Below are 14,973 nucleotides of genomic sequence, written 5' to 3'. Positions count from 1 at the left end.
TTTTGAGGGTGTGGAAAAGTGTAGCATGGTGTGGTTTGCAGGATCTATGGCAAATTACTAAACAGACATTTTGCAGATCATAGACATGTATTCAAGTTTGAAGTTCATGATCTGAATAGCTTTCATACACTGAGTTATACTTTAGCTTACATAATGGCATGTTATTTAAGTTAATCAACATGGGTCTACTTGCACTTCACATCAGAATTAAGTAATATTTAATTACAGTAAGTTACATCCATTTATCCAGGCACAATTTGAAAACGAGCAACACATTATCCAGTATCGCTATAATCATTCTTTTCAGTGACCTCACATCATACTGTCCCCAAACACTGGACAGTAGCTAAATAGCTCTGCGATTCAGGAAAGGAAGGAGAGAGCAAACAGGAAATACAGACACCTGACATCAGTAAATGCTAGAATCTATTATAACGTCTTGGTCACTGGGCGTCCAGAAAATTATATTATTGGGCAGAGTCAACACTGTTTTACAAAGGGGAACAATGTTAAATAATTTGTTATTTAATTTTGAGGGTGGAACTAGCAGGGTATGAAAGCAAAAGACAAAGAATGTCTGAATTTTCAAAATAATAATTAAGATGCCACAAGAAGGTTATTTAATGAAAGTTAGGGGTCACAGGATGGGGAGGGGTTATAGATTAACATGGTTTGAGGATTGAGTAATGGACAGAAAACAGGGAGAAAGGAATAAGTGGATCATATTTGGGTGTATCGAGTAGAACAATGATCAATGCTATTTACAATCATTATTAATGACTTTGATATGGATACTAAGTACAACATATCTACGTTACTGCTGATAAAAAGCCAAGTGGAAAATATTTAATTACATAAGCTCGGAAGAGGACATAAAGAGTCCGCAAAGAGATGTAGACAAGAATGCGAGTGGGCAAGATTGCAGCAGATGGAATATAATGTGGAGAAGTTGATCACATTGCAAGGATTGAAGAGAAAAGTAGAGTATTATTATTAAAAATTAGGATTTTGGAAATGTTGATATTCAAAAGAACACAGAAACATATAAAATAAGATCAGGAGTCGACCATTCAAGTCTGTTCTGTCATTCAATGTGATCATGGCTGATCATCAAAACCAGTATCCTCTTCCTGTTTTTTCCCTGTACCCTTTGATCACTTTAGCCTGGGTGTCCTTGTACAAGGATTATGGACATTGATACTATATTTATTTCATCACATGTATCAAGTTCAGGAATATAATCACATGAAATAACCTTTAGAAAAATGAATGTGTGTAAATTCATAAGTTGAACTGAGTACATTGACATTCTATAAATATAAGGGCGAATTCCATGGTCCTTCCCTGTGGAGAGAATCCTGGGAAATTGCAGACATTCAGCCAATGAATTGCCAATGCTATTTCATAGAACGAGAGCAACTCAAAATATCAATATCTGAATAACTTAAACCATGTATTGCTTTTAAGGTTTATGTTTACCCACAAATAAACGACTAACATCAAGGGCAAATGGCTTTCAAAGCTAAATTTCCTTATGTTTTCTCCCAAATTCTGGGACACAGGAAATAGAGGGGGGCAAGACCAGCAATTCCATGTTCAGGCCTTTTTACTCACTGTCAAAATTTCTAGTCCATTTGTGGGAAAGCACACGGTACAATTGTTGAAATTATTGCATCCAAACAAAAGATTGATATCATATGAAGTAATTCCTCCATTTGTCTACTGAGGAACGTGGGTGCCAGAGATATCTGTGTAAGCTACTGTAATGTGAAAATCAGCCCACTGAATAAAAGAAGCAAAGTTTTCTCATCAATTTTATTGCAGTAGCGCACTAATGCCACAGCCATTCAATCTTCTGAGTTTCCTCTGGAGTATTGGAGTTGCAGGTTTAATAATGCAGGCATATTCCAATACATTCAAATACTGATAACTCCAGGCTTTGAGAGAGGCAATCAGGAATACATCCATAATGTGGGTAAAAGTCTACTCAACAGACTTCTAAAGAAATGTTTCATCGGATTGAAAAAGACAAAAGCTGAGTATTTGCATCTCAATTTGATATACTGACTAGCAAGCGCGTAAATATTGTTTAAACATCTGCGCAAGCAGTCTCTTTGTAGAGGATTACTTGGATACGATGTGGTATGTGCTATGATTGAATGCAAATCTAGTTTCCAAATCCAAGTTCATGTGTACTTGGTTGGTTTTCTTGGAGTGCAAGCTCAGACTGGCTTGGGTCACTATTTAGGAAGTGGTGCTTATTTAGCAAACATTTCTCACGGATTTAGAACTGTACAGTTTTTAAGATTTTCTAGTGATTTAACTCAGAATTAGAAAAGGCATTTTTTACAAGTTTAAAAGTTTAAAAGTAAAAAAACAGCCAACGACAGGAACGTGCAGAGACACATTTCATTCAGACTTCATAATAGTTTTTATTATTAATTGTGGAATGAAAATATATGCAACTTTAAAATGTAAACACACTTTAAGAAAAAGGGTTTCGCCTATCCTTTAAGCTTCTCATAGCACTCCCTGGTTGAGCAGGTTGAAAGGTGACCAGTTCCCATACCAGTCCACATTTCTATTCAGAAGTAAGCCAGAAGTGATCAAGAAACATCCACTCTGTGTGGAGGTTTCTATCTCAAAGGTTGATGTCCTTTTGACTGCACTCCTGAAATTGTGAACTCACTGTATTTTACATATAATGAAATTCTCATGCTCTTGACTGAATCATAGAATACGGTATGAAAAATCAAGAGACAAAGTTCAGAAGTATAATTATGGCACAACGGCACAGAAACTGGTACCCAAATACACCTTCACACAGAGTTGCTAAACATGGATTCCAGCCAATGATTCTCTATATGCTGAATTCACAACCTCACCTTGGTGAACAATAAGTTGCACCAAGTTGCTATCAGCAAGAAGGGATCAATGTCAGATCCCAGGAAAAGCAAGGTAGCATGTCTACTAGTTGAAGTTAAGGCTCATGGAAACCAAGGTAAATGAGAAGCAATCACAGTAATCTACTATCTGTTTGATAATTTAGCTTCAGAATAAAGCCGTTGTCTCACGATGTTCTCATTCTCAAGATCCCACAAACGGAGTGATTCTGTTGTTGTCCAGTATGAAATTAGTGCAGTAGCCTCTGACATTGCTGGACCTTCAAGAGGGTATGGTATCCCTTCCTCACTGAGAAGATGGCCTCATATGGCATATCTGGTAAGCTGTTTAACTTGATACAACTGTTCCTCATGGTTATTGGATGCTCATCTTCTTAACTCAACACCTACGCAGGGGTCCTTCAGGCAATTGTGCTTGGCCCCACTCTATTTCTTTTCTTCATCAGTGACTTGGTGGATGTCATCAAAAGTGATGTTCTCTTTGCTGATGAAACAACCCTCTATAGAGTGGTTACCTCCCCACCTGAAAGACAAGCAGCGACTGAATCACTGCAGGAATAGACAGAATTGGACAGTGGGCGGAAAAACGGTGTGTTACCTTCAACGCTGAGTAGATCAAGTCAATTACTCGGACAAGAAAGTCTAATGTAGCCCACCCACCTCTAATCTACAAGACTGTAAACTCAGCTTAGCTCCTTAGGTGGGAAAACTGGCAGATTTGAGTTCCTCAAGAAAGCTCGGCCCTATTTGTCACCAGCAGGAAACCGTTTGTTCTACAAAGCTCATAGCTGCCGAGTGATGGAACATTATTGTCCTATTTGGGAGGCTACAGACAAAATATGTTGCCTGTTGTTGGACCTAGTCTAGTCCAAAGCCATGCAGACCAGGGAAAGAATGAGAATAGCTTAGACCACACTAGAGTCCACCTTTCAGAACATTAGAAGGACGGAGCCAGACTGTCATTCTTCCACCCAGCCTATCCATGACAGCTCAGGCCAAAATTCTGCTTTTAAGCCAGGAACGTAAGATCTGCTGATTTGCCCTCAATATTCTGTATCAATTCAAACAAATTTGCACAGAATACAGCGGCGAAGCTTAACACACCGGTTCTCCTGCCTCTCCAGACAGTGGTCATCTAGAGCTCCATTCCTAATATGCAGAACTTCAAATGTACAAGTAACCATCACTTTTCGAACCAGGTTACAAAAGACTATCTGTCATTCCCGGTCTGGCCATTGGTACCTCAGAATGATTTTCCCACACTGCTCCCCAATGTCAATTTTGTAAGACATCTGTCCTTGCTACAGCTGCACCTGTTTTATGTGTCACCCAATGTATGAAGAAATGAATATTGATAGATCGATAACTCTTCTGAGAGACGGAAGACAACTGGAGGGAGAGTTGTCCAGATTCACCCTCCTGCACAGTCCACTGGTTCTCATGGGAAGGAAGGAAAGACGTATCATTTCCAGTGTTAACATACCTCAAAGAAATGGGGAGAAAAGTTAGCCTTGGGATTAGTGCAGAGTGGGCAGTATTTTGTTGACCATCTGTTATAAATCTCACCTGGTATTCAGTTTTACTGAAGTCAATGGAACTGAATGCCAGGTTGGGCAAATAACAGGCAGCCAATAAAATACCACCCATTTGCACTCCTGCCAAAGATGAGTTTCTACACCACAGTGTGCTTTATTTTGATTTTACATTTTTTAAACAAAAATTAATGCAATTATTATTCTTGAACCAGGTCAACATTATATATGCCAACAAGGAAGACAAAAAAGAGAGACAGTCCTGATCACAGAATGTCAGCTGTGACTTTGGTTAAGTCATATTTTGTTTTATGGGAGGTACAGAAACCCAGTTTGAATGTAGAGGGAAAGCTTTTTGAAAAGTGACCTGGATTAACTCATAATTAAAGTGTCCAAAAGGCACAAAGGTCTTCGGTTTTTGATGTTTGCAGGTCAGAGAGGAAAATGTTTACGTCCAGGATTGATAAGTAAAGATGTTAGGATGGATGAAATGTGCTGGACTATTGCTTGATACCGATGGGGGATAAGGAAGCATTGTAATGAGATTAATGAATGATATAGTGCCCATGATATGGTATATTGTGGATAATCCCTGGTACAAAAGCCTTTCATAGAATCATTGAATTCCTACAGTGTGAAAGCAGGCCATTTGTCCCATTGAGTGCACACCAATTGTCCGAAGAGCATCCCACCCAGACCAAACCCCCACCTACATTTTCCATGACTAACCACCTAGCCTACAAATCCTTGGACACTATGGGCAATTTAGCATGGCCAATCCATCTAATCTGCACATCTTTGGAATTTGGGAAGAAACTGGAGCATCTGGAAGAAACCCATGCAGAGACATGGGGAGCATGTGCAAACTACACATACAGTTGTCCGAGGCTGGAATCGAACCTGGGTCCCTGAATCAGTGAGGCAGCAGTGCTAATCACTGAACCACTCCTTTCTTCACTGCTTTCATATATTCTTAACTTCTTTTGACTTCAGCCCAAGTTTTAACATACAATGTTCTCTAATTTTCCCAGTATCAAAGAGTGAACTTCATTCTAATGGAAGTCTAGGTGCTTTAAACTCAGATAAGATAAATAAGTGAAATGCTCATCAAACTTGGTCTTACTCACTATTTTATAGAAGATTGTGATTTTAATAAATTTATATATAAACCAGGAGCTAAAGATACATTTTTAAAATTTTTGAATGGTTAATGGTGACAACAAGCTTTTGTGATGTTAGTTAAGACATGAGGGCTGAATTCCAGAATAAGTGCTTCTAATGAGGAATTGTGATCCTGGTTGAAAAACCGCAAACTGTAAACTCTGCTTTTTTTTTGTTTAAATAAATAGATGGAAAAATTAAGGGATCCAGTTTTGTTATGAGTGATGCCCTCAGAGAGGTGTCTAATCATGGAATCAGCTCTAATCGTCCTTCAAATATCTATCTCTAGTAAATGGTGACAAAACTGCACCTAAAAATGAATAGCTGATTCTGGCCAGAAAACAAACGATAAGAAGATAACACAGGATATTACTTCTAGTGGCTTCAGCCAGTTTGATCAAGTGAGGATTAAGTACCTTACCACATTCAAACTGCAGTTAATGATTTCCAGCCGAAGGCCATAGTTAATGAAATATTCTCCTCTCATAATGGAGTATTTGGAAACCAAAGTTAATACAGGTAGCAGATTAAAATTATATTACTGTGCATTAAAAAGGTTGCTTTTAATAACCATGGTTGGAAAAACAGGGATTGTCGATTCTTATTTCAGATTGGTTCTAATTGGATATTAATGTGAACTACTAACAGTTCTTTTTCCCTTAACATTCATTCTCACAGTGACAAGAAAATTACAATGTGGCAGAAGTGCATATTGATATTAATCTAAGGATGCTGACACTGGGAATGTAGCACACCTTTCCCTGGAGTAACATATGACTCAAACCAATTAGCTCCTGGTTTGACAACAGTGTTGCATTATACAAAGATAAAGGACAGGAAATTCAAGGGTAAGTATTGTGAATGGTACGCATTAACATCTTTATGTAACTTAGGCTATATATTTCATCAATAAAATAGTAAAGCAAACATGATTGGGTGACACCAGACAAAGAGGTTTGCCTTGGCGCATGTTCATTTCCTATGATTGGTGTCACTGTTTTTTATGTAAGCTTCTCATTATAATTTTAGCGAAAATTCAGCAATTATTGAGAAGATTTATTTTTAAAAGCAAATGATGCACACTGACACCAAAGAATGGCATAAACAAGCAGCCTAGGCAGTGTGAAGAGCTGCAAACAAATTTCAAAGGATCAGATGCATTTCTTCCAATAATTTTAAAGGTTTTTTTTTTGACTTGGAATAACAGAAATTGAAAATTCAACATGATTCCATAGGTTGTAAAAGCATGTTTAAGTACTGTGTTCCACACAGGAGAAATACCTAGGTGCTAGAAATGGGGATTTACAGCAAAGAATAACATGTTTCCATATTCAATGTTGAAAGATGCCAACTGAAGAGACAGGTAACAGAACTGTAAAATACCTACTGACAAAAATATTCCTTAAAGGCATTTTAAAATAGTTTGTTTAGCCTAATTATCTTATATTCTCTTTTGACCATTCACTATGGCTTAACATGATCAAAAATTTAAAACTTTTCCTGGTTGAATGCTGACAAATTGTACTCAATTTGTATAAGATACTATTTTAAAAGCTGAATCTGGTCTTTTTCTTTTTATCTCCAATAGAATCTTTATGGAATAGAGTGAGATGACTTGAAGTGAAATAATTACATTTCTGGTTTGAATTATTTTATAAATTACAGACCATTAAATAGTCTGCTACTTAAGTTTCCTTTTTGTGTAGCAATACAAATACATTAGATGAATTAGCTGTGGTCTCAGCTCTTATTTCTCCTCTCAGCTTGCATACTGTATGGTATTTGATCCAAGCCTCATGAACAAAGGGCAGGAAGCATTTGGTTGAGTTTAATCAAATAGTAATGATGCAAGGCTGAGTGCCTTTAAAGCAGCATCAATAAATAAGATTTTTATTTTTATTTAACTCAGAATAGATTATAATGTGTAGCTGTAAAGTATATAAGACTTTTTAAAACACTGAGTATAAGTCTGTTTCAGAAGGGGACACAACAAAGTGATTATAATCCATTGATGAAAAAATGAGTCTCTAATTTCATACAAAGTTTGACCTCAATCTATTTCAGCAGCATTCACTACCTTTATCAGATCTCTGTTCCTCTAACTGATAACATCTGATTTTGCACAAATGGGCAAGTATACATTAATTCATTGTTATTTGTCAACCGACATGAATATACTTATTGTAATCTCTCAACCACTTTCCTTCACTATGTTGGAAGTGGTGAGAACAGCACAAGAAGATAGTTTGAAAATATGCAGAGCTTATCTGATTTAATATAATGAATGAAAACAGGAAATTTATTCATGTCAGGGAGGAGAAATTCCTGTTCCTTTAGAAGGAAAGTTTGACTCAAAACATCTGCTTTCAAACTGGAAATCCAGATCTAAAACCAGAAGACTAAAAGACATGGGTAACTGTACAGATACTTGCCTTGAAAATATTTTTGATTATAGGGTAATACAGCAATTTAGCACACAAACTGACTAACTAGTAGAAAATCTTCAATGGGCTGGAGAATGGTCATGTGATGCTGTGCAACTAGAATGCTATTAATGAAGATTAAAGCATATATATTCTTTTTAACATACATCACTCACTTTATTGATTGCATGATAGTGATAGTCCAGTTATTACACTAAGCAAGACAGTTAGGGTTGGCAAATATTGTTTAACATTTACTTTTAGATTGAAAAAATAAGAAAAATATTTAATTTTCTTTTGTATTTAAAATAATGGTCTGCAAAGACAGTATGCAGCATCTTCACATATTTTCTAATATATAGGATTCATTGGGATCATGGAACTCTGTAGCCAAGCAGAGTGACAGGTGGGGGTAGTTTTAGTCTAACCTACCTAATAGAAAGCAACAGAATCAGACTGAGTGCCCATGATTCACTCCCTCTAACGTTATAAACTCATTGCATGTAAACAGAAAGTAAAGTTGGTTGAATAGAGTGTATAATTGTGCATTAGTTTTGCACCAAGCAGGGTTAGATTAAAATGACCTTCCTCAGAAACTTTGTTTAGTATCCTCAGCACACTGTGTCTGAAGAAGTAAATTAAGCTGTGTGTATGCTTGATCCAATAGTCTTCAGTCTAATGACTTTCCAATATTTATAAGAGTTATCATTTCCTGCCTGGGATCTCCCAGATGGAGGAAGGAAGAAGCTCAAATACTTTATTAGGTAGCCGTTGAATAGCTATGTGGTATTTCTACAAAGAAAGATTTCCTCATAGCAACCAGAAATAGATAGTATTGGTAGAGAAATAGGCCATGTGCCTTATTATTTTGATGCATTAGAGTGTGTGAACTGTGCCACTTAAAACAGGTAGAAAATTTATAAAATAAAGCTTACAATTTTTATCATTTTAAAACAACCATCTGAATGGCAATAGATTAGCCATTTTGCAAGCTCCCCTTCAATGGTTCATTATTATACAGTGGATAGAAAATTACGTTAAAGATCATTTGCACTAACCTTTGCTGTCCTGCCATGCTCCAGACATGTCTGAAGATCAAGCTTATCATTATACATGGCAACCAATGGTCTAAAAAAGAAAGAACTGTTAGTCGGTTTGGCACAATCAGAATTAAACTTGATTACATTGTACAGATGGGCATAAATTCTAAAACTGTTGACACTTTTCTGATTTCACAGGTCACGAATATTTATCTGAGGTATGGAAAAAGCTTCCTATGTCTTTTTTCTTTGTGCTGGTTGACTTTATCTAACTGCTGGTCTATCAATGCCTCATTTCAAAATTGTCATTCATTTTCAGATTCCTCCATGGTCTCATTCCTTCCCATCTACTTGCTCCTGCTTTAGGCTCGAAGTTCATGTGTTCCTCCAGTTCTAGCCTCTGGTGTATTCTTAATTTTATATGATTTATCATCGGTGATCAGGCTTTCAGCTGGTGTGCCTTAATATCCACGTCTTTGACCAGGCTTTAGGACATCTGCCTTAATAGCACCTTCTGTAATTTGATGTAACCAATGTTTTAGTACTCCATTACTTCATTATTCCTAAGTGCCTTGGGCTTAGGGCTTTTGTTGCATGAAAGGAACTATATAAATGGAACTTTTCATTGCTGTACTTTGTTTCTCTTCAAAAACTTTTCCTTTTAGCCCTTTCTATAAGCTTTAATTTCTGGTCTCCTAATTGATACAATATTAAATTGCGCTGTGTACTGTCTTAGGTCTTTTGCTATAATTAATAGAGCTTCAGATCTGTATATTTACCTTTGAAAATTTTTTTTAAAAAATTTACATCAATGTCGAAATTCCCCTAAAAGAATACAAACCTCAAGGAATGAGGGTAAATGGTTTGTTTTAATGGCCACCCATTCCAGGTAATTTGGTGTTGGGAATTATTGAATGATCACTACCATTGTTTCTACATGAGGAAGGTGTTTGAATCCACGTGAAAGTACTGATACATCTGCCTCGTTTCAGTCAAGCATCAGCTATTTGAATCTAAAACATTTAAAACTAGAAGCATTGATTTGGACAGGTCCCTTGCTCTGTCCACTTTTGAAAGCAATCCAGTGCATGATAACAAGAAATGACCAATGTGCATTCTCAAAACATAATAATGTCTTTCTTAGTCAATTGGTGGAGGCAGTATGTAACTGAGCTAAGGATCCAGGTTCAGTCTCTGCTAAATTCTGAATTAGCACATCTCAGCTACGGAGATGAATCTACATACATATCAGCATAACCAAAATTAATTTTTATTATGCACAATAACTAACTTCAAAAAATATTTTTGATAGAGATACATCATCTTATTGAAGACCCTAAAGCATTCAGCATTTGTTGCACCCAACATTTCACACTAATCCTTCTTTGACTCTATCACATCACAATGACAAGTGCTAACAAGAAAATTTATTTGGGATTCTTCTTCAGGTACCTTCATCCAAATTCTAGTCCCTTTGAGGAATGGTGAGGAAGCAATGGAAGGCTTTTCCAGCTGATCAGCCTGTTTAACTGTGTTATAAACGCTATTTCTTAATCAACCAATCCTGTTGGACATGTGAACCGAGAGATTCTGGCTCAGAGGTTGGGACCCTTCCACAAGCCTTGCCTAGATTTGTTCATTTAGCTGATCCTTCTTTGGAATTTAACCGTACAAAAACCCAACTTCTTCATCTTAACCAAGAACTGATACTTCTGACTTTAATCTCAGTTCAATACTTAACAAAAAAAGAGTCCACTGGTTCAACCACTGCCTTGTTTATGTGAACCAACCCTGAGCTGACATCTGTTGGAACTAGAAAGCTGTAAATCTACAATGAAAACGGAAAATACTGGAAATACTCAACAGGTATGGCAGGGTTTGTGGAGAGAAAAACAGAGTTAACATAATAACATATCTCTCCAGATATTAACAAACCTGCTGAATACTTCCAGCACATTCTGCTGACATCACTGTCTAATTAGATGAAGTCACCTACTAAAAGCTCTATTTTATTCAGTTAGGATCTAATTATTTTATTTTTAAATATGATGACATCTGTTTCCACTGAATTTTACATTTTTATTGTAGCACATTTCCCTCGACATTATTGGTGTCAAAGATCAGGCAGCTGATAAAATTATAAAGTTTCACATGAATTCTTTAACCGACTTTGATTATTCAAATCCCAAATCTATTAAAATGCATTAATAAAGATTCAGTGATGAAAGCTGCTAAATGAAACACAGGGGAACCAAAATTCAATATCTTCAAAAAGAAGTGATGTGGATTAACCTGATTCCTTTCAATCTAGTGACATTGCCAGAGGGATGGTAAAGTGTGTGATTACTGATGTTTGAGGAAATAAGATTGCATGACTAGTCCTACATTAAATGTGACAATAACTAAAAACCCAATCAGTAAGGGCATGTATTGGGCTTTGTTTTAATTTATGATGATGTATTGGTATCTCTCAAAATAACAATATTAATGGTTAAGCCTAACTGCCCTTGAGAAGGTAGTGATAAGCAACTCACTAAACTGCTGAGGTCTATGTTGCATAGGTATTCCATGGTGCTGTTAAGTGGGGACTTCCAAGTTTTTGAAGGAACAGAGATATATTTCTAAATCAGGATAGTTTGTGCCTTGGGGGAGCACCTGAAAGGTGACGGGGATTCCAAGGACTTGCTGCCTTGTTTCTTCTAAGTGGCGAAAGTTGCAATTTTGGAAGGTGGTCTTGAAAATATTTTGGTGAGTTGCTGCCTCAGGTTGAAAGTTTGCTCGCTGAGCTACAAAGGCACATACTGGAATTCCTACAGGCTTGGCATTCAAACCAGAACTCCATCAATAAACACATCGCTTTGGACCCCATTTACCAACCTCTGAGAAAAAGAACTGGAAATGATACCACCCACCGTAACAGACCAAGGCACACAAATAGGAAGCAGGACAGAACACCAACACTTCACTGCAGACTCACTGATTATGTTTTCTAGCATGGTGATGAAAGAGCTGAAAACAAATCTTGCAGCTCAGCGAGCAAACTTTCAACCTGAGGCAGTGACCATCTTCAACAAGAATATAAACATCTGCCCTTGACTATTTGTAAGATGCACTGCAGTGGTGTCTTTGATAGTGTTCAGGAATTCTTGGGTGGAGTGAATGGAATAGTCTGAGGTATTTCAGTTTTCAGTGGAGTTCCTTAGCTAGTCTGTACGTCTGGTTTCATTTTCTGGAGATCTGTCTTGTTAATTTGTCCTGATTTATGTGACACAGTTTTCTAGTTGTGGAGTCTGGTCTATCGCCACCTATTGGTAAGTGCCAGTATCTGCGAGCAGCGAGTTTGCCTTTTCAATGCACTGTATTCTGTTCAGGATGATGGTCATGCGCACTTTGTCTGCAGATAGGATTACAATGTTTCTGTATTTTCTGAGTCCTTGAAGGGCTTTCCTATCTTATGTGCTGAGGATGTTCCCTTCCTTCTTCCTGCTAAGTGTTGATGCAACTGTCTGTCTGATAGACTGCTGGGCTTCTTCTGTGAGTCCGTTGACTTTCAGGATTTATTTTAATGCTGCTAAAAAGTCCTTTCTGCCCACGTCTCCGCAGTTGTAGTTCATCCCTCTTACTAGGACGGCTTTTTCCGTGGCTGTTGACCGTCGGTCCGACAGGTTTTTAATCCAAGCTTCTGAGTAGTCTGTGTTCTTCTTTTGTGTGAACTTGTTTAGTTTTCCCTGTAGGGATCATTTTCTCTGTTTACTGTTCTTTGATACTGATGGCTCGTTCTAGTGTGTCTGTCCATTCATGGTCAGTCGCGTTGGTGTATAAAGTTGTTTGGCGTGAAATTTCCCGACTGTATTTGTGGAGTTGGTAGTGGGCATTATTAATCATTTCTCGCAACATTCTGCAGCCGTTCTGTTCTGCTTTTTTTTGGCTAATGGGGTATTGAGTGGTGGTTTGTATTTAAGACATTTTGGTAGAACCTGTTTCCTGAGGCATTCATGCAGGAATTACAGTTGTTCGCGGGTGGTGCTCAACTGGATGGCATTGGTTTCTCATCTTCGGGCGAGTTTTAGCACATTATGCCCATAGGTGTTTGTGATTTTTAAGAAGATTTGTAGCTCAGGGTGAGGTTCAGGTTGTTAGTTTGCTCACTGAGCTGGAAGGTTTGTGTTTTTTTTTGATGTAACAGCCCTATTCACATCAATTAACATCAATTAATTGACCAAAGAAACAGCGACCGCACTACTAGAGGAACCAAGGACACAAACACCAACTTCATCAGCAAGGACAGCATCCCCAAGCTAGTAGACCTGTGCTCACCACCCACTTCACCTTCAATGACAAGACTTATAAACCAAACAACAGGACACCCATGGAATCATCAATATCAGGCTTCTTAACATTAAAAATCACACAACACCAGGTTATAGTCCAACAGATTTAATTGGAAGCACACTAGCTTTCGGAGCGACGCTCCTTCACCTGATGAAGGAGCGTCGCTCCGAAAGCTAGTGTGCTTCCAATTAAACCTGTTGGACTATAACCTGGTGTTGTGTGATTTTTAACTTTGTACACCCCAGTCCAACACCGGCATCTCCGAATCAAGGCTTCTTAACAGAAGCAGTCATGCAGAGATTCCAATGAAAAGCCCTCTCCATTACCCAACCCAAATTTTGGGTCCGCTACATGGATGACACTTTTGTCATCACAAGACGGAACAAATTAGAGGAAACCACAACATCAACAATATCCTCACTGGCATAAAATTCACAAAAGAGGAAGAAAACAACAACAGACTCCCCTTCCTAGATGTCACAGTGGAACAAACAGTTAATGGAGAGCTTCAGACCAGCATCCACAGGAAAGCAACACACACACAGACCAGATACGTAACTACAGATGCAACCATCCCAACACCCACAAATGGAGTTGCATCAGGACATTATTTAAACGGGCCACAACACACTGCAGCACCCAAGAAACATGGGTGAAAGTGAGGACTGCAGATGCTGGAAATTGGAATTGAGAGTGTGGTGCTGGAATGGAACAGCAAGTCAGGCAGCATCCGAGGAGCAGGATAATTGACGTTTCGGGCAAAAACCCTTCAACAGAAGAAAAATACTTATACAGCATATTCAAGAAGAATGGGTACCCAATAAACACAGTCCACCGATTCCTAAACAACAAACCCAAACAAGCAGACACAACTTGCCCAAAAACTCATACATCAAAGACATCTCTGAAATGACTAGCAGACTACTCCAACCTCTTGGCATCATGGTAGCCCACAAGCCCACCAACACACTGATACAGCAGCTGATTGACCTAAAGGACCCAATACCAACAAGGAGCAAAACGAATGTCATTTACAAAATCCCATGCAAGGACTGTAATAAACCCTACATCAGGCACAGGTAGAAAACTAACCACCAGGATACACAAACACCAATTAGCCAAAAGACATGACCCACTATCACTAGTGTCCTTACACACGGATGAAGAAGGAGACCACTTCGACTGGGACAACACATCCATCCTAGGCCAGACTAAACAGAGACACACACGGGAATTCCTAGAGGCCTGGCATTCAAACCAGAACTCCATCAATAAACACATCGATTTAGACCCCATTTACCAACCTCTGAGAAAAAGAAATGGATAGGTAGGAAGTGGAAAGGGGATTTAAGGCAGAAATTTAGAGAGCTCGGGTGGAAGCATAGAGCTAGGAGAAACAGAGTTGCTGTCTCTGGTTTGTTGTCTGTGCCACGTGCTAGCGAGACGAGGAATATGGAGAGAGAGGAGTTGGACACATGGCTACAGGGATGGTGGAGGAGGGAGGGTTTTGGAATCCTGGATAATTAGGGCCCATTCCAAGGTAGGTAGGACCTCAACAAACAGGATGGTCTTCACCTGAACC

The 14,973-nt window shown here is 38.3% G+C and overlaps 1 protein-coding gene across 8 annotated transcripts in view; it reads right to left on the bottom strand.

Moving 5' to 3' along the window:
- The window catches only part of dnmt3ab (DNA (cytosine-5-)-methyltransferase 3 alpha b), a 571,533-nt gene that overhangs the window by 31,516 nt on the left and 525,044 nt on the right, over nucleotides 1-14,973 (bottom strand). For 6 of the 8 annotated variants that reach the window (XM_043676070.1, XM_043676107.1, XM_043676111.1 and 3 more), the window contains one exon: nucleotides 9,078-9,147. In XM_043676070.1, coding sequence (XP_043532005.1) covers nucleotides 9,078-9,147 — 70 coding nt within the window. Of the gene's footprint in view, nucleotides 1-1,145; nucleotides 3,427-9,077; nucleotides 9,148-14,973 lie in introns of those variants that run through there. The other 2 variants (XM_043676118.1, XM_043676128.1) reach the window with 1 other exon arrangement.

The sequence above is a fragment of the Chiloscyllium plagiosum genome, chromosome 3 (assembly GCF_004010195.1).
Source record: "Chiloscyllium plagiosum isolate BGI_BamShark_2017 chromosome 3, ASM401019v2, whole genome shotgun sequence".
Classification (NCBI taxonomy): domain Eukaryota; kingdom Metazoa; phylum Chordata; class Chondrichthyes; order Orectolobiformes; family Hemiscylliidae; genus Chiloscyllium; species Chiloscyllium plagiosum.
The sequence above is the reverse complement of the archived record's forward strand: the minus strand, read 5'-3'. Positions and strand labels throughout refer to the sequence as shown.